The following is a 20,660-nucleotide window of genomic DNA, read 5'->3' as shown; positions in this document are numbered from 1 at the left end:
TTTAGAAATAGAATTACTGTGTTAATTATAGATCATTTGGTTCATCACACATCTTTTAAAGGCCTTTGAGATTCATGGTTACTGGATGATCAGTCTCATCTAAGTAATAGTAAATACCATGTCATTTACTTAATTTTTATGTGAACTTGAAAGCATGCATTTTGTTATAAAAAGATTCCATTGTCTAAGTATTGGTCTGAGTTAGTACAGCGCATATTTTCTTTTTTGTCTGATTTAGGAGAGTTAATTTCTTTCTTTAAAGGGCTCTCATCTGATTGGGAAACGAGAGGAAAAAGAGATGCTAAGCTTTACAGCCTTGGAAACCCTACAGGGCAGTTCTACTCTGTCCTGAATCAGAATCGACACAATGGTAACGGGTGTTAAATAAATGAACTAAGAAAAATACTCTAATGTAGTAAATGTAGTAGGAAAAACACTAGGAATAGCATCAAGAGAAACTAAAGCAACTTTTTAATGTTCATATTTTACCATTCTATTGGAATTTGAAAGTTAGATTTGTCAGAGAATCTGTGCTATGAAGTGTTGACTCCCTTTTCTTATTGACCAAAACATTACAATAGTTACACATTTGCACAAATATCATAAATAGAAAATTATTTCCTATAAATTAATGAGCTTTATTTCTTACCTGAGCTCTTTGAACTTAGATATTAATTGGAAATAAAGAAATTTTAACAGTATTTGTCAGGTCCAGAATCTAAGAGCAAAGTTATATATTTTGTAGTGCCAATCTCTTGGATATTAAAAAAAAAAAAGTACTTCAGGGTGCATTCCAAATTTCAAAATTCAGGTAGTTAACAGTAGATCATCATTTAACTCTTGCAGATGAAGTCAATTTAGTAATTTATTATGTGTTGTATTTACCGAAACTATTTTGATTAACTTTTTTGCATGACATACACTCCTTACACAGTGCCTGTGTGAGGACTTTTGTTTTATGTAGGCACTTTTGAGCAACCTAATTTAATTCTCTAGTTTGCACAGATTTTGCTTGAGTGAGTAATCCTTTAGGGGACAAGTTATGGTTTTTGGAAAATAATGTTTTCTGACTTTAAATAGTTATTAGTAAATTAACATTAATGGCATCAGTTTTACCTATTATGAATGGAAATATTAATACCTTTCATAAATACCTGCCTTATTTACAGGGAATAATTTACTCACCCAGCCATGTAGATCTTAACACAGTTCCACTATGTTGCTTTGAAAGTCCCTCGGACTTGCCAATCTGCTAGCTTCAGCATTGGAATATATATTTTATAAACAAATAATAGTGGCTAGGGATAGTGAGTAAACCCTATGGCAGTAAATTAAAATGAGTGCCAGCAATTTAGATGTTTTAGGCCATTCATAATATTTTTAAGACTATTGTTAGGTGCCATCGAGTCAGTTCCAACTCATAGTGACTCTGTGTACAACAGAAGGAAGCACTGCCCGGTCCTGTGCCATCCTCGCAGTCGTTGCTGTTTGACCCCATTGTTGCAGCCACTGTGTCAGTCCATCCATCTTGTTGAGGATCTTCCACTTTTTCACTGTCCCTCTACTTTACCCAGAATGATGTCCATCTCCAGGGACTGGTCCCTCCTGATAACATGTCCAAAATACGTGAGACGAAGAAGTTTCACCATCCTCACTTATAAGAAGCATTCTGGCTGTACCTTTTACAAGACTACCTTCCTACTTTAGCTAACACCAATTTACAAACAATATAAATTCCTATGTAGACTTTATCTTTTTTTTTTTTTTTAATATTTTATTGTACTTCAGGTGAAGGCTTACAGAACAGATAGTTTCTCATGTAACAGTAACACACATGCTGTTTTATGACATTGGTTAACAACCCCACAACATTTTAACCCTCTAAATACTCAACTTTTTTTTTTTTTTGGTGAAAATACACATAGCCAAAGATACGCCATTTCAAAAATTTTTTTTACATACACATTTAAGTGACATTGACGACGCTCTTCTAATTATGCTGTTATTCTCACTTAAGATGAAGGCTTACAGGACAAAATAGTCTCCCATTTGACAGTTACTACAAATGTTGCCCTATGACAATGGTTAACAATCTCACAACACATCAACAATATCCTTACTCTATTTTGTGTTCCCTATCATCAGCTTCCTACTCCCCTTCTGCCTTCTGGGCCTTGTCACTGGACTCCTGTACCTCGTTACTCTCATGGTTTTACTGGGCTGTCCACTCGCAGGCTGAACAGTGAACCTCGAAGGTAACTTTACCACTGAGCTAAAAGGGTGTCTGGGGGCCATACTCTCGGGGTTTCTCCAGTCTCCTTTAGGCCAGTAAATCTGGTCTTTTTTTTTTTTTTTTTTGTGAGTTAGAATTATGCTCTACATCCTTCTCCAGCTCTGTCCAGAACCCTCTGTTGTGATCCTGGTCAGAGCATGTAGACTTTTATCTTATATGTGGCTTCATCATGGTTAAGAAAATAAGGTGGAAAGAAAGTTTTTGTTTTCCATGATAGTCACACTTTATTAATTTGGGCTTGAGTTTCCTTTTGCAATGTCTTCAAAGAAAGCTATGTTAAATAAATTAAAAGTAGTGAAATTCATTGCCATTGAGTCATGTCCAACTCATAGTGACCCTACAGGACAAAATAGAACTGCCCCATAGGGTTTCCAAGGCTGTAATCTTTTTTTTTTTTTTTTTCCCCAAGGCTTTAATCTTTATGGGAGCAGACTGCCACATCTTTCTTCCATGGAGTGGCTGATGGGTTTGAACTTCGGACCTTTCAATTAGTAGCTGACTGCTTAACTACTGCGCCAGCAGGACTCCTAAAAGTAGTGAGACTGTAGCAAAACTGAACAACCATTTCTGTAAAAGGCATATTTTTAATGTATGGATTAACTGACATACTGATAATGATAATAAGTCATGCTTGTAAGTCATTAATGTGGATACCATAAGGCTCCAGTAAGGACTTTTATTAGATGACACTTTATCCTCATTCGCGTTAAGTGCATTTAAAAATAAATTGATTTCTTTAAAAGTTGTTTGTTTAGGCATTTTATAATTTAAACTTATTTTTATTTCATTTGAATAACTATTTTACACATTATATTCTAACTTAACTTTACCCAGTTTACCATATTGGTTAGTAAATAGCAGTGATATCTAACCACGCTTTCTGATTTCTAACTTCGCAACTTTATTTACTGCAACTTTGTCTGGTGTGTGTTTAAAAAGTACTCTTAGACGTTTCACCTGCTTAAAGTCAACTAAAACTAAAGTAAAATTAAAGAGCTTTTTAGTTTTAGAAGATGATGATTGAGTCCCTTTCCTCTTTCTTGTAAACACTTGATCCCTTTTTACCCCATGCTCTTGCCAATATTACAATTTTTTTTTTTTTTACAAAATTTGAAGATAATCATATACAATTCAGGTTTAAAGATAGCTCAAGAAGGGAAACCAAGAATTGAAAGGTTTCTATATAAAAGATTTCATTGATTGGATTAATTTTTGCAGATTAATATTATCAGGCGTGACAGTTCTTCTTTCCTGTCCCTTGCTCCGCAGGGTACTTTATTGCTGAAAATGTAATTAGGCTATTGTTACAGTTTTCAGCCTGTCAGCTGCCGTTGTAACTGAAATGAAATCTGCTGCATGTTAAAAGATGGCCACATGAGAAAACTCTCTGTTTCTAATGCATTTGAAAATTTCCACCAGAAGTCAGACTAGAAATTTCTGAGGTCTCCTGCAATTGTTTACTTTGACAAATGTTTTCTGATTTTTTAAGTGAAGTAATCAACGGTATGGTATAGGGTTGCTGTGAGTCAGAATCGACTTGATGGCAATGGGTTTGATTTTTTTTTTTTTTTGGTTTATGGTATACTAGTGGAAAGAATGTGAGCTTTAGAGTAAGAAGGGGAACTTTTAGTGGCACACCTGCCAGACAGTGTAGTAGGCATTTCACATACTTCCCTGTTCTTTGACTTCCAGCTTTGCCTCATCCAGCTTTGCCTCACACAGGTTTTGTGGTTTTGGGCAAGTTATTTGATCTCTCTGATTTCTAGTTTGTAAAAAGATTATAAAATGTTTCCTCTCTCAATTCATAGAGTTAGACCAAATAAAGTAATGGACCTGTAAAGTGCTTTGTAAACTATAAATTCTTTAATAGATGATTCCTTTTTTAAAAAATGAAATAAGGTATACCTACCACTTTAAATAGGTGATGGAGCCCTGGTGGTGCAGTGGTTAAGAGATCAGCTGCTAACCAAAAGGTCAGCAGTTTGAATCTACCAGCCACTCCTTGGAAACTCTATGGGGGCAGTTCTACTGTGTCCTACAGGGTTGCTATGGATCAGAATTGACTCGATGGCAACGGGTTTGGTTTTTTTAAATAGGTGATAATAAAAACTAGCATTTACAGAGAACTTACCATGTGCCAGGCACTATGAAGTGCTTACATAGGTTATTTTATTGAATTCTTATAATTGTTTTATGAGGTAGGTGTTATTACATTCATTTTAAAGAAGAAACTTAGAACAGAGAGGTTAAGTAGCTTGCCTGAAGATATCTAGTTAGTAAGTGGCAGAGCTGGGATTTAAACCCAGGCAGTCTGATTCTAGAACTTATGCTCTTGACCAAACATTCTTTTCTTCTTCTTGTACCTTTTCCTTTTTTCTTTTAACCAGATAGATGTTTTCAAAGACTTTCATTTAAATCTTTTGTCATTCCTCTGGATAGAAACATTGCAAATATTGGCACAAACTGGCCATTTTATAGTTTCTTTGTCTCCTTTACTAATATTTTAACAGTGAGACTTTGGAAAAATACAACTTTGTGTAGGGAAAAAGAATCTTCAAATTCTTGATAATGTTTTATTTCTTGTGGCAGTGTCTTCATTAAGCATGGAAAGTAAAAACTTTAGTAACAGTATGTGTAACTGTCATTTTGATAAACCTGCTAAAGGTTGTTTTTTTCTTCCCCTCTATTTGTAAGGAAATCTACCACTGTCGAAGACAAATAAAATACAGCAAAGACAAGATGTGGTATTTGGCAAAATTGGTAAGCTAAAATGACTATTACTGTGTAATGCTTTGGAAAAGAAGCTATGAATTTCCCACCAGGGATTGAAAAATCAAAAAATTTTGCCTTGATTTCTTTAAACAATGAGGAATATACCCCCACCAGACTGAGTCCAGTACAGCTAGATGGTGCCCGGCTACCACCACTGAGTGCTCTGACTGGGATCACAACAGAGGGTTCTGGACAGAGCTGGAGAAGGGTGTAGAACAAAATTCTAACACGCACAAAAAAGACCAGATTTACTGGCCTGAAAGAGACTGGAGAAACCCCGAGAGTATGGCTCCCAGACACCCTTTTAGCTCAGTGGTGAAGTCACTTCCAAGGTTCACCATTCAGCTGGGGATTGGACAGCCCCATAAAACCAAATGGGACTAATGAGGCACAGCAGTCCAGGGAGAAGGACTAGAAGGCAGAAGGGGACAGGAGTGCTGGTGATACGGAACCCAAGGTTGAGAAAGGACAGTGTTGACATGTAGTGGGGTTGTTAACCATTGTCATAGGGCAACATGTGTAGTAACTGTTTAATGAGAAACTATTTTGTTCTGTAAACCTTCATCTAAAGTGAGAATAACAGCACAACGGGAAGGACGTAATCGATGTCACTGAACTGTGCATGTTGAAATTTTTGAAATGGTGTATCTTTGGCTACGTATATTTTCACCAAAAAAAAAGGTCAAGAAAGGACAGAGTTGACATGTCATGGGGTTGTTAACCAATGTCATGAAACAATATGTGTACTGACTGTTTAATGAGAAACTATTTGTTGTGTAAAACTTCACCTAAAGTACAATAAAAAAAAAAAATGAGGAATATAGTTACATATTCAGACAATTGGTAGGTAATCAAATGAATGATGGTCAGAGATTAATGATTTTGCTTAGTTTTACCTTTATTTTGAGAAACTAAATCACATTGGGTAGATAGATATTTAAAACAAAAACATCAACTTTAAAAGTATTTGAGGAATTCTGGCTATGAGCAAAGAATTCAGAAAGCTTCTTTTCTGTAAAGCTTGATTCAGCCTGCTTCAGAATGGTTGCTTTCTGTTTTCTCTTGGGAAAATGAAATTTATATGTGAAGGGAGACAAGAGCTGTAAATAAACATGTAATTTATCCTGTAGGAGGAGCTGCCTTTAATGTCTGCTGTGGTCCTTGCCAACCTGAGATCTCTGTCTGTAATACCTGCTTTTCATATTCTGAAACTATTACAATCTGGGTTTTATGGTTAAAATGTTTAAGTTTGATTTTGATTAAAGAGGATGACATCCCTTCTGAAACTTGTTCTCTTTTGCATAGATTTAGTTCAGTGTTTCTAGAAGTTATTTGGATTACATAAGACATTTACTTTTTATTGAAAAGAAAATATCGACTTTGTAAACAAATTTGTTTATCCTCTCTTGTTTGTCATTCTTAATTCTAGATACGAGGAATGTCTATTGACCAGGCTTTGGCTCAACTGGAATTCAGTGACAAAAAAGGGGCCCAAATAATTAAAGAGGTAAATTTGCGAGAGTTTTTAGGGGCTGGGGGTTTATGCACAGTTGTCTTGTAGGTGTTGGTATGCTTAGCGTGAATCCTGAATTCCCTGAATTTTCTGGCTGTGAATGCATACTTCATTTGATTTAGGGCACTCATCCTTATTAATGTCCTTATACTTTAGGAATGTTGTATGCTTTAAGTGTTTTTTTTCCTGAGATACTTTTACTTGCACCAGACATTTATTTACTGGTTTTGTACTGTCTGTGAAATGCAATATCTTATTTTTAATGTTTTGGGGCTTGGTATAGTTTTTAGAAGTTTTTTTTTCTTTTTTTTTTTAAATCAGTTCCACAAATGAGAGTTTATGATTTTATAACTAGTTAAGTGGAAAGAACACTGGGCTGAGATGCAGGAGAGTTGGAGTCTAGTTTTTTCTCTGATATTCCTGTTGTGACCATGGACAAGACACTTACCTGTCTGGTTCCACTTTTCTCATCTGTAAACTAGGTGGTATTGGATTAAACTAAAAAACCAAAGCCATTACCAGGTATTTGGATTATGATCTGTAAAGACCCTCCCAGCTCTAAATGTAGCTAATTCACTAGATAGATATGTGCCAAGGTAAGTGCCTGATCATTCTGGGCACACAAGTGTTCTTGTTTCAAAAAGCTATGTTGACTATTGCCCCTTACCATCTGGGAGATCAGCATTATTTTCTGTATCTTCAGTTAATTCTCCCTAAAGTCAGTTCTTAATTTTCCATTTATTATTCGAATAGTTGAGATTGATGGCATTCTTATGCCTTACTTTTACTGTATTCAATTAGATTCAGAAGGCATTTACTAAGTATGTATTGTGAATCTAGTCTTGTACTTTAAAGATAAAACGTTTTTTATCTTTGAAGAGTGAAAGACCTTCTGTTATGACAACAGTTGTCCTACTTTAATAAGTGTTCTGGGAGAAGTAAACTTAATTCAAAACATCTGTAGAGTTAAAATTGAGTAATTAACTTCTTAGAAGAAATTCTCAAGTGTGATTTTCTCTACTTGTCTGTTGCTCTAATGGTTACTTTGGATACAAAGTTTAAGAATTTTCAACCACGATTTAGCCCTTGAGCTCCTTGAACTTTTTAACAAGTCTCTAACTCAAAGATATAATGTTAGTTACCAAGGATACTGTTTACAGTTGCTTCTATCTCCTTTACAGGTTACATATTCCATTTAAAGTTTAAGTGGAATGGATGATGTTCCCTGCACTTGTAACTCTTGTCTGAGGAAGGCAAGCTCACAGTATCCCTTCTCCTTAGTACTATTATCACTTAGTATTTTCTTTTTAAAATTCACTAAAATGGAAGCATGTGATTAGTAGTCATATTACAGAGATAAGAACAAGAAATGAGAAATTTAATTCTGTTTTAGTTCAAGGTCAGCCATATGAACACCTTTCTTTTCCTTGTTTAAGGTTCTCTTAGAAGCACAAGACATGGCGGTGAGAGACCATAATGTGGAATTCAGATCCAATTTATATATAGGTAAGATTTTTAATACATTTAGCATTGGAAAATGTCTTTCATTAATGATGCCAAGTTCTTTATCTAACAATAGTCTCTAATATTTCACTACTTAGGACTGGGTTTGCCAGTGAAAATTGCTGGTAATGGCTTACTCTTCAGCCTTCAGCATCTGTTATAAGTGGTAATAACCATATTGCTTTATTCTTACCTGTTCTGTCATGGAACTGAGATCATGAAACCTATTGCCAATAATTATTAAATAATGGCTAGCAAGACTGGTACGTAGAGTGGTCCTTCTTTTAATCATAATAAAACTAAGAAAGAGCATAACTGTCTTAACTGATTTTGCTTAATGAATTTTTTTTTGTCCACTGGAAGGAGGTAAATAAAGGGTCAGAGATGGGCTTAAAAGAATATTTTATAATGTGCCAAGCCAGGTGCCTAATCCGTAAGGTGTGCTATAATTTAATCTTCCAATTATCTGAATGGAAAATCTGTTGACTTGTAAAAGCCAAGGGGCCTTGGAAGGCTCAGATGACCCAGATGTGTTTGTTCCCCTTTGTTATTAAATCCTGAAGCATTATCTCTGGTTTTATATGCTTGTTCCACAGCAGATTAAATTAATGTAAGTGAAAATGCTTTTGGAAGCATGATGCGTTATACAAATGTAAGGGTTTCTTTTGCAGCATACCTTCACATAGCTCTTTTCCTAGAAGCAGTTCAGCATTTATTACAAAGCTCTTTATCCCCTCCCAACACTACAGGATAGTGGAGCAGTGGCTGGAGTTACAGTTTTCTTCTCACTTCAGCAGCAATTACTCCTAACCTCAGCAGTTTTGTAATCAAACAAAGACGTTGATGTCGAAGCAAAATTTTCTCAATCTGCCAAACCCATGTATAAGAAAGACTATTTTATGTAAAAACATTTAAGTTCAAGAGAGGGGAAATTGCTATTTGCCAAATGCGGGGAAGGGACTGAATCATAGAGGAAATTTGTTGTGTTTCATAATTTTTCAAAAGAGTTAAAAAAAAGAATCATCTAAATTCCACTTCATCACATAACCTCTGCCCTAATGGAGATATTTTTTTCTGGTTAAGTTAAAATCTTACCTCACGTCTGGGGTCTTAAAAGCTAGCAAGTGGCCATCTGAGATGCATCAACTGGTCCCAACCATCTAGAGTAAAGGAGAATGAAGAACACCAAAAACACAGGGAAAGCCTTGGCCCAAGAGAGAGAGGCGGCCACATAGACCAGAGACTTCATCAGCCTGAGATCAGAGGAACTAGGTGGTGCCCTGCTACCACCAATGACCACCCTGACAGGGAACACAACAGAGAGTCCCTGATGGAGCAGGAGAAAGGTGGGGTGCAGAACTCAAATTCTAGTAAAAAGGCTGGACTTAATGGTCTGACTGAGACTGGAGGAGCCCCAGAAAGCATGGTACCTGGACTCTCTGTCAACCCAGAACTAAAACAATTTCCAAGGCCAACTCTTCAGACAAAGATTGGACTGGACTGTGGCACATAAAATGATACTCGTGAAGAGTGTGCTTCTTAGCTAGCTCCATGAGACTAAATGGGCAGCTTCTGTCCAGTGGTGAGATGAGAAGGTAGAGAGGGTTAGGAGCTGGTTGAATGGACATGGGAAATCAGGAGTGGAAAGGAGAAGTGTGCTATCACAGTACAGGGAGAGCAATTAGGGTCACATAACAATGTATGTATAAATTTTTGTATGAGAGACTAACTTGAAATGTAAACTTCCACTTAAACTACAACAATAAACAAAAATTAAAAATAAAGACCTACAACGTAAAAGATCATGACAGAGCTTAGCTCGCCTGGAATTGATGTTGGCAACCACACCTACTTCTAAGATTCAAATTGGTTATGATTTTCAGTTGAAATATTTTAAAGCTAAATCATGTATAACTAATTATATTCTGACACATGCATAGATGCAGAAGGAAATAAAAATGGCAACTTGAAAGATGTAGGACCACAGTAGTTAATCATCAGCATTTTCTTCTGGGAGCAGCATGAATAAATAATGCTGAGGACAGCCCAGAATCATCGGAAGAGATGACATGGATGAGCAGTGAGACCATTTGCTTAAAACCTCTTGGTGACCTTTCTTGCTGTATGACACTGAATCCAAATCAAATTTAATTTTATTCAGTTGCATAGGAACATGGGCTTCTTAGCTGATAGACACCACTTTATAATGGAATTCAGATTGAAACAGGGTTTGTCTTTAAATCTTTTTCAGTAACTGTCTTTAAATCCTTTTTAACTGTAGTAGAGAAAGATACTTCTGGCTTAATCCTGTCTTTCAAATGAAGGAACAAAGTCCAGTGTTGCCATTAAGCAAAAATATACCTAACCAGTCCTTCATGGATGAGCCTTGAATCCAGAGTTCTCCTTATGCACATTGCTGCCAAGGTGTCTCTGCTCCACCTGCATTTCCTTTTCGTCTAATCCTGTGTAAAGATTACATTTCTAAAGTAGGGCTGATAAGTTTGGATTTGGCTTATGATTTTTAAAAAACTTCTCATTCTTTAAGTATTTTGCTGCTTAATTCCACATGGGGTCACCATGAGTTGGAATTGACTACATGGCAACTAACAACAACAACAATTCCATAATGAAGGGAAAAGAGACAAGTACCCTGAGGAAGATGAAATATCTTACCATGTCGTGTAGCATATTTTATCTGTGTATTTGCCCAACTTCCCTAGTAAGAATCATCTGAGGTACTTATTAAAAATACGGATTGCCAGGCCCACCACTGTCGTACTGGATCTGAAACCCCAGGGGAGAAATCTGGGAAGCTATTTGTTTTAATAGGTACCCTAATGATTCTTACCCAGGAAATGTAGAAACTGGTTTATCTCATTGTTTTTTTTTTGAGAAGGCCTAGACACTTCATTCCGTAGACTTCTATTAGAGTTTTGAAAGAGCGTTGACTCATATTTCCATTCAGCAATGGCTCTTTCAGTCCACCGCAGTAAGTAAGTGAAGGCATATTAAGGGAAGTGCTTTTTGGTAGCGTATGTTCTCATTATATGGTAATTCCTTCAAATGCCTGTCGTAAGTCTAAAGCTAATACCTGGTGTTGCATGACCACAGATTTGGAAAGTTCATTTCCTTTTCAGACTTATCATGATGACTAATGACACTGTGAATAGGCTTTAATAAGTAGACAAGGACTAATAAAATGTCACCGCTTAGTGATTTATGACATCTAAAGCGATTCAGTTTAGGGAAAGTGATCGACTGACTTTGTAAATCAGTCTTCTGGGCTAAGAGTGATGAAGGTGGGGTGGTTTCTAATGTTAAAATTCCAAGATTAGCATGTATCTAAGTACCAGTAAGAAGAAATATTGATATTTTTGAAGACATGGTACCTATTGGGTATAATCTTTAGAAGAGCATCAGGTGGTTCACAATTTTGAGATGTCTTAATATTTTCTTTCTTTCATCCACTAAGTATCTGAGTACCTATAGTGATCATACTGCCCACACGCAATTAGGTGATGATATATCTTCTATGGAGCCCTAGTGGTGAAGTGGTTAAGAGCTCAGGCTGCTAACCAAAAGATCCGCGGTTAGAATCTATCAGCTGCTTCTTGGAAACCCTACGGGGCAATTCTGCTGTGTCCTGTAGGGTCACTGTGAGTCAGAATTGAGTTTAAAACATCTAGTATATGTAGTTTTGTTCTTTTACAGTAGTGGTACTTTGAAAGAATACATAAATTGTTATGAGTTGGGACAAAACTATATTACTCGGAAAACTTTAAAACTTATTTCAGCATTTGAGCAAATTTACCTGAGACCTCTGTATTGAAAAAATGGTATTAGCAGAGGATATATTTCAGAATCATTTCCATTTCCTTGTGGAGCATGAACTTTTGAGACAATACAAAAAGAGTTCAAGTTTGGTTGAGGAAGTGACTTATATAGATGTTACATGAACACTTACATAAGATAGCATATGATTTGGGACCAAAAAAGAGTGATAAACAGATAAATGGTATTGGTGGAGTAGAGAAGCGGTCCATATGGACTAGAATAGTCATGGAGATTTTCTCGAAAATTTTTGATTATTAAGGATAGATTTTTGGGGATTTGTATGCATCTTCAGAGGAGATTTTCAAAGTGGGAAAACCACGTAAGCAAAGGCCCATGGGTTGGAATGAGCAGTGACTGTGTGGTACAGTGGATAGAATAGTGTGAAGGAAGTAGAGGGTTGACCTAGAGTAGATAAAATTAGAAGGATAGATTGGGCCTAGGTTCCATCCAAAGGGCTGAACATGGCAGGCTTGTGTCATTTGGTTCAAACTATGTTGATGAGCCACAGGAAATTTTTGGGCAAGAGATTGATGTTATTAAGGCAGTGCTTTAGACTGTTAACTATAAGCAGTAGCTTTGTGGGGCCTCTGGGGGTAAGGCCTCTAAAGGTGAAGCCTAGGGCAAACAGAAAGGCTCCTTGATCTTGGTCACTGCTCTCTCCCAGTAGGAGCTCTGAAATATTTATTGAGTGAATGAATGCACAACTTTGGATCTTCCCCCACCCCTGCTTCTATTGGAACAGATCCATATGACAGTGTTTTATATATTGAGCTTCCATGTATATCATTTTAATTGCAATGGTTCCACCTAACAAAAGCAGTTTGAAACCCTAGCAAGCAGGATTAGAGGAGAGGAGATCAGGAACCAGTTTGAATGCTATGCTATAAGTCCTTGTTTCATTCAGACTTCAGGGTGGCTGTGTTGCATATTCCTATTATAGTGTATTAAAGAATCCTGGTGTTTCAGAAGAGTTAATGTATTTGTTTTGACATAAAGAAATAATGGTACTATGTGCCATTAGATAGGCAGATGATGGAATCATGATTGGTATTTAGTAGGTATTGAGCTTCTGCATTTATGTAGAGCTCTGTAGTTGTGTGCTTTGGGAGGTGGAAGGGAAGTGGTAGTTAACCTAGACCCTGATAGGATTGACTTTATGTTTTGATAGGTTATATAATGCTGCACAGTGTGCTGATTTTGATACTTTTTTCACTGGAGTAGCATTCCTTATCCTCAGAGTATTTGGAAATTGATGCTCAAATCAGGGAGAGTAGCAGTTTTGGATAGAAGCAGCATCGTGTTTGTAAAATGCTTTTTATAAATCTTCTACTGTCTTCCCAGGATCACCTGTCATATTTGTAGCTTTCCTCCTGACTAGTTGATCCAGGGAACCTGGTAATACTTCATTATAAAGTGATTTGTGTAATGCCACTTTCTCTTTGGAAATTCCTAAACACATTTCTTTAGTGCCCAGTAGATGAAGTGGATACAATGACAGTAGCTCTTCTCTTATCTCATTGCGAGCCCAAGCAGTTTTCCTGATCACTTTCTTTCCTAGCTTCCTCTGTGGCAAAGCTAACATGCTTCTGCTGAAACTCACTTCATAAGGAGATTGTAGTTAGAGGGCTGTCAGGAGCACACACTGATACAGTCTCTGTTACTTATAACGTTATGTCCCAATAAGAATATAAGAATGGTGGATATTGAAGTGGATTGATTTGATATGTATTCTGTAAACTTTGCCTTTTTAAAAGACCTATCAAATTTAAAAAGTAACTGATTAAATTCTGAAAATAGTAGAAGGTCGCACCATGATTTATTATCAGAACAGGTAAACACAGATGTCTTATGTATTATGTAAAAGATTTCTTTAAATTTTACAAGGTCAGACTTTGATATGCAGAATGGGAGAATGGAGATGGGGGGGCAATCGTGATGCAGAGATTCCTAAAACTGGCTATGAATCAGAGTTACTGAGTGGGTAGGGGTGGTACTGTTTGCTAGAATGCAGTTTCCAAGACCCCACCCTAAATTTACTAAATTAGACTCTCCAGAGGTACAGTCTCAGCAAGTTTGTTCCCTAGGTTATTTTGATGGACCAAGGACCAGCATTTGGGAACCACTGGTTCCAGTGGCTTCTCATAACAATGAGAATAAAATCAAAATTCCTTACCTTGGCCTACAGGGCCCTGTGTAATCTTGCCCTCTGCCTTCCTCTCTGATCTCTTTCCCTTGTTTGTACCACTCCTCCTTGCTTCCTAAAGCAAGCCAAGTGCCTTTGCACTTGCTGTTCCCACTGCCTGGAATACTCCCCCCCCCACCCCAGATATTTGCATGGATGATTCATTCTAATCTTACATCAGATGTCTCTTCCTCAGGGATGCCCCTTGACACTCCCTAAGCTGAAAACGTGCCCCCCCCATCACGTCACTATCACTTCACTCTTATATTTTATTCATAGCACTTATCACCAACTGAAATTGTCATGTTTATTTGCTGTCTTTCCCCTCTAGAATGTAAACTGCATGGAAGCAGGGGCCTTGCAGTCTTGTTCACTCTCGCCTTTTCAACATCTAGAATAGTGCCTGACCCTTAATAAGTGCTCAGGAGATTCTTATTTTTGAGACAGGCCTGTTCCAGCCAACCAATGAGCTCATAATAATCTTGGAATCCAGTTAAGGAAACAGCAGAAATTGCTCAGCTAACGAAGTTGTAGTCTTGTGAATAGCAGTAATGTCCTATAATTCTCTTTTTCTTCCCTGTCTAGCTGAGTCCACCTCAGGGCGAGGCCAGTGTCTGAAACGCATTCGCTACCATGGCAGAGGTCGCTTTGGGATCATGGAGAAGGTTTATTGCCATTATTTTGTGAAGCTGGTGGAAGGACCCCCACCTCCACCTGAGGCACCAAAGACGGCGGTAACTCTCGCCAAAGAATACATTCAGGAGCTTCGCAACCGGACCATCATTCACACTCTATGATGGAGGAATTCCGATTCCAAAGTGTATATATTTTTACTGTTCATTTCCTAAAAACAAAAAAATTAAAGGCAAATCCTTTTTTGTGGCTTGTCATTGACTTTTTGAAACATGGTATATAACCGCTATTTTTATATTAATATTTGTTTAAGGCTTTGCCCATCTCTTTTGAGCCTCAGGGACTATCTGTGTGCATTTACAACTTGGAAGAGGAAGTCGGCTTTAAACGTAGTAACAGAGACTATAACTCAGAAAGCTTTCTTGGGTACCTTTTGAAGGTAATGTTAACTTTATAACTGTTGTCCTGCAGGTGGTAGTTTTGATACTGGACTTGACTAGAACGTTATAGGATAAGATACCACCACCACGAATTGCTGCTGAGCCAATTCCGACTCATGGCGACCCTATATGTTTCAGAATAGAACTGCTCTCCGTGGGGTTTTCATGGCTGTGACCTTTTGGAAGCAGATTGCCAGGCCTTTCATCTGAGGCACCTCTGGGTGGATTCAAACTGCCAACCTTTTGGTTAGTAGCCCAGTTCTTAAACATTTAAACTTGTCCTTATTTCACTTGATTTTCTCTTGGGGCAGTGGTAAAGTGTAGAGATGAGCACAGCAGCACATTGTTTCACTGCAGTGTATTAGGGCATTCTGCAGTTCTGTTCTTGCTTTCACTCTTGACACAAGCCAGTGAGTAAGGAATTGTATTATCCTTTACTGTTTTAGCAGTAACTTGAAATTATAGGAGTTTATTAGATATATTAATCTCAGACTCCACAAACCCTTTCACTTTGAAAGTTTTCTTCTAGTTAAGTAACGACTGTTTTCATTTCTCCTTCCAGCAGTGCTTTCTATTGCTCAGATATCTTGTTTAGGATTGATTAATTTTTCAGGGTGAAATCAGTTACTGAGAGACTTGAACCAGCCTCAGCGTAGCATTTTAAAATAAGGCAATAGGTGGCGCTCACCTACCTCTTGTTAGCAGAAAATTGTTAGCATCACATTAGAACGTTCAGACCTACCTGGCTATCATTGATACACGTTTTCATTGGCAAGAAGCATTCCTTCTCCACAGTCCCTAGCTCAATGGTTCTTAAATTTTTGTATGCATAAGAAAAACCTGGAGTGCTTAACTGTTAAGAGTACAGACTTCTGAGTCCCACTGCAGAGATTTTGATTCACTAGATTTTGGGAAGGGCTGTAGGGAGAATTCCAAATATCTGCATTTTAAACAAGAACTTCTAGGCAATTCTATTGTAGGTGGCCATACTCTGAGAACACTCCTCTAGTAGAATGAAGAATGTGGTTTTAGTGCCATATTTTAAGATGGCATTAAAAATAGCTACTATTTACTGGGATCTCATTATTTGCCAAGCTCTGTGTTAATATTTTACATAGCTCTTCACAACATCCTGTAAATGTAGGTATTGTTTTGCCATTTTACAAAGGAAGAAGTCAAAGCACACAGATTCAAATAACTGTCTCAGGTTCTCCCTGTGTGTAAATATTGGAGCTGTGATTTAAACTAGGTGTCTGAAGTACTTGGTTCTGCATAACTAATGACTTTACAGATGAGTTGACTGTACAGAAGAGTTTTGTGCCTCTCTAGTTAACCTAATGCGTGGGTATAAAGGCAGTAGGGCTCAGTGGAATAAGCCAAGGTTTAGGACAGTTTCATTTTGGGTCCTCAGCTGTTGTAGCATGGGGTGATGGAAATAATAGTGTTTGATTATTGGCACCTTTGAAGCTATAAGATCCTGCCAGCACGTGGTTAGATCTGTTACTAGGTATGTGAGCCCAGGAGTCTGTTTACTTGTATGGATTCAGCTGAGGTGTCCAGGTAGTCGCTCACCAAGTGTGTGGTGCAGGCTCTCACCTACAGTCCTAGACGGGCAGGGGTGATTGAAGTAGGCACAGGTATCTGGCTGCAGTAGGGGGTCAGGTGCTGAGCAAGGCAGGGGGCTGACAGCTGCCTCTGAGCGTCTGGGAGGAAAGCATGTCCCTGTTCCCTAGAGCGCATAGGTGGGTGGGTTTTGCATCTGGACTGTAGGCACCGAATGCTGTTGGCTGTAAGAACTGGGAAGCACCACTTATTCTTGGACCCTTGTTGCAGGTGGCTAGCTGGCATGGGTGGAGCCACCAGTCCTCAGGCCTCCAATGTAGGTAGGTAAAGACCCTGCTTAATGGACAGAGCGGTGTCAAATGTCATGAACCTCCCACTCCACCATGTAGCTGATAGAGTTGAAGTTAGGCATCAGGTATATACCCTGATGTATTGTGCTAATGAGGGCCTACACTGTTGAAATGGGCCCACACGGATCTACGCATGGGTGAAAGGCATTCAAAGTCCATGAACCCCTTATGCCTATACCTAAACAAGGGAGCTGTGTCTACCTTGAGTTCCTGGCTTAGGGGAGCTGGCAGATTATTTCTTCCTGTTTGTTAATTTGTTCCCTCTCCAAGGCCAGGAGAGTGGCTCAGGGCATGTGACGGGTCCTACTTTCAGCCCAGGGGACGTGGCAATCGCTGAAGCCGGCCTGAGACCCAGTGCAGAGTGGGAAGGGGGCAGGTAAGTGGGAGAGAGGTTCTTCACAAACAGTGTTTTTTGATCTGTGAGGTGGGTTAGATGCATGTACATATTTTTTGCCAATTGAGCGCCGCTTTCACTGGTTCTGGAGGCCCGAGTAGACTCGCCACCACTTGGTCTCTCCTGATGTGGAAAACGCGTCCTGAGTGCCACTGCTTGCCTCACCCCACATGCCAGCCGATCTGGCCTGCAGGGTGCCAGTTCCTGCTGAGTCAGGTCTGGCAACTCCTCACTACTTCCGAACCGTCTCTCCCTCCCCCAGTTCAGTCCAGTTCCTCAACTTTGCCTTTGATGTTCAGGGCTCCTAGATTGTCATATATAATCGATTCACTTGTTTTTTTGGGTCTTTGTTGTAAGAGGGACCACAGAAGTGTCTGACTACTCCGCCATCTTGGCCTTGCCTCAAATTTTTTTTTTTTAATTGTTCTTTTTATTGTGTGATAATATGCTTTTAAGAAGGGACAGCTATCCTGAATGTGGCAGGAAGATAGAGAAGGCCCAGCTCCTTGAATACATGGCTACACTTGCCGACTGAGGCTGTGCTGTCTACCAGACAGCATGTTTTTTTTAACAGTTTGACAGTCTCTATTTATTTTTTGCCTTTTCTTGTATTTTTAAGTGAGGTCATACAATATTTGTCCTTTTGTGATTGGCTTATTTTGCTCAGCATAATGTCTTCCATACTGTAGCATGTATCAAGACTTCATTTCTCCTACTGGCTGAGTAGTATTCCACTGGACATATGTACCACATTTTGTTTATCTACTCATCTGTTGATGGGCATTTAGGTTGTTTCCACCTTTTGGCTATTGTGAATAGTGCTGCAGTGAACATTGGTGTACAACTCTCTGGTTTCAAGTCTTTTGGATATATACCTAGGAGTGGAATTGCTGGGTCATATGGTAGTTCTATTTTTAGTTTTTTGAGGAACTGCCACGCTGTTTTCTGCAATGGCTATACCATTTTGCATTCCCACCAACAATGGATAAAGATTCCAATTCCCCACATCCTTGCCAACATTTGTTATTTTCTGTTTTTTTTTTAAATCTTAGCCATCCTAGTGGGAGTGAAGTGGTATCTCACTGTGGTTTTGATTTGCATCTCTCTGATGGCTAATGACGCTGAGCATCTTTTCATATGTTTGGTGGCCATTTGAGTGTCCTCTCTGGTGAAATGTCTGTTCACGTCCTTTGTCCATTTTATCATTGGGTTATTTGTCTTTTTGTTGTTAAGTTGTCGAAGTTTTATATATACTTTGGTTGTTAGATTCTTGTTGGATATATGGTTTCTGAAGGTATTCTCTCAGTTGGTAGCTTGTCTTTTCACTTTTTTGGTAAAGTCTTTTGATGAACAAAAGTTTTTAATTTTTATGAAGTCCTGTTTATTTATTTTGTCTTTTGGGGTTTGTGGTTTTGTTATTATATTAGATAATCCATTGTTGAAAGCTAGACCTGACAGCATTACCCCTGCCTATTCTTCTAAGGATTTTATGGATTTAGTTTGCATATTTAGGTCCTTAATCCATTTTGAATTTACAAAAAATGTTTTTGTTGTTATAACTAAATACAGGGATATTTTTATAAAGAAATAATAAATATCTGCCAAAACACTGCACGAAAATTTTAGACAGTTGTTTTGGTGTCACCTCTTCTTACAGTATTATCTGGTGTGGTCCTCAGCCCTCTGCACCTCCTTAGTGACGCCACTGGCCCTGTTCCCAGATTAAGTGAATCAGAATCTCTGGTGTGGAAAACCAGGGAACCTGGTAATTTTAACTGGTGCACCAATGATGCGCATGCTTGAGAATCACCAGACCAGAGGATCACTATGGTCTCTCTTATCGCGGGTGCTCCGTGATTCTTAGCCTTTGGGTGTGACTAAAACAAGCCAGTTGGTGGTGTGGGCTCCATGACTATAAATTACGTAAAATGTAGGCACTGCTTCAATCAGGTCATTGAAGCTATTTTGAAAGAGTTATGGACAAAACAGATCTGTGATTTCTAATGAAGAAAATTTGCTGTGATTTAGGGTTGAGAGTTTATTTGTAACTGCTTCTGGTGTGTTAAAAAGTACAATAATAGTTAACATGTAGAACTCACTAGTACCAGGTACTGATCTATGCGGTTACATACATTATCTCAGTTAATGAACGTTTTCCATTTTGACTGTGGTGCAGAGTACATCTGGTTAGTGTCCATGGCTAAGAATGCACTTTCTAACATAATGAAAATTTTGGTCCTCATTTGAAGTTTAACTTAACATGTTCAGAAACTAATATGTATTAATTATTCCTTAATGGCAGTCTCTGTATATCTCTGTATTCAATGACAATGCTTATAATTTCCCTCTTTCTTTTTAAGAGATTTATGAAAGACTTAAATGTTTTTTGTTGAGGTGTACCTCATTTAGAAAGTATGCAAATCACAAATGCACAGGTCAATAAATGATCACCTGGTGAACATACCCTAAATTAAGAAGTAGAACTGACTAACACCCTTTGAGCCCTGTTCATGCCTCCTCCCAATCACTACCTAAAGGCAGCCTGTATCCTGACTTATAACATATGATAGATATTTAAAATAATGATTAGCTTTTTTTTTTTTTTTTTTCCAACTCAGCATAATTTATTGGGCAACCATTCTATGCCTGATACTGAGGATATAGGCAGTGAACAGAGTAAGCACAGCCCTGCCTTCATGGAACTCACATTCTGATGGGAAAGACAGGCTGTAAATTAGTAGTTGCAAGTGTTTACTGTGCTCACTGTTACAAAAGAGGAGGTACAGGGTGCCCTATAAAATAGTTATTGTTCTTTTTGTACATTCTTTTTTTTCTTTTCCACATACAAAAATTTATACATACATTGTTTTGTGACTCTGATTGCTGTCCCCACACTGTGGCAGCACACTGCTCCCCTCCACCCCCAATTCCCCATGTCCATTCAACTAGCTCCCAACCTTCTCTGCCTTCCCATCTCACCTCCGGACAGAAGCCACCCATTTCGTCTCTTGTACCTACTACTTGAGCCAAGAGGCATACTCCTCAGGAGTATCACTTTATGCCCCACAGTCCAGTCCAGTCCCTGTCTGAAGAGTTGGCCTCGGAAATCGTTTTAGTTCTGGGCTGATAGGGAATCCAGGGGCCATGCTTTCCGGGGTTCCTCCATTCTCAGACCATTAAGTC

At 38.3% G+C, this 20,660-nt stretch overlaps 1 protein-coding gene and 1 long non-coding RNA gene across 4 annotated transcripts in view; both read left to right on the top strand.

The window, feature by feature from the left end:
* Nucleotides 1-15,215, top strand: part of MRPL22 (mitochondrial ribosomal protein L22) — a 31,694-nt gene extending 16,479 nt beyond the window's left edge. Inside the window, exons 4-8 of one of the 3 annotated variants that reach the window (XM_023726573.1) lie at nt 4,988-5,053; nt 6,495-6,572; nt 8,015-8,084; nt 14,683-14,917; nt 15,044-15,215. In XM_023726573.1, coding sequence (XP_023582341.1) covers nt 4,988-5,053; nt 6,495-6,572; nt 8,015-8,084; nt 14,683-14,894 — 426 coding nt within the window. In that variant the 3' untranslated portion in view covers nt 14,895-14,917; nt 15,044-15,215. Of the gene's footprint in view, nt 1-4,987; nt 5,054-6,494; nt 6,573-8,014; nt 8,085-14,682; nt 15,022-15,043 lie in introns of those variants that run through there. The other 2 variants (XM_023726572.1, XM_023726574.1) reach the window with 2 other exon arrangements.
* A 1,798-nt stretch (nt 15,216-17,013) lies between these two features.
* LOC111819533 (uncharacterized) overlaps nt 17,014-20,660 on the top strand; it is a 26,749-nt gene continuing 23,102 nt past the window's right edge. Inside the window, exon 1 of the long non-coding RNA XR_002823136.1 lies at nt 17,014-17,053. This is a non-coding gene — a long non-coding RNA (uncharacterized LOC111819533). The remainder of the gene's footprint in view (nt 17,054-20,660) is intronic.

Source organism: Trichechus manatus, unplaced genomic scaffold, assembly GCF_000243295.1.
Source record: "Trichechus manatus latirostris isolate Lorelei unplaced genomic scaffold, TriManLat1.0 scaffold00011, whole genome shotgun sequence".
Lineage (NCBI taxonomy): Eukaryota > Metazoa > Chordata > Mammalia > Sirenia > Trichechidae > Trichechus > Trichechus manatus.
The sequence above is the reverse complement of the archived record's forward strand: the minus strand, read 5'-3'. Positions and strand labels throughout refer to the sequence as shown.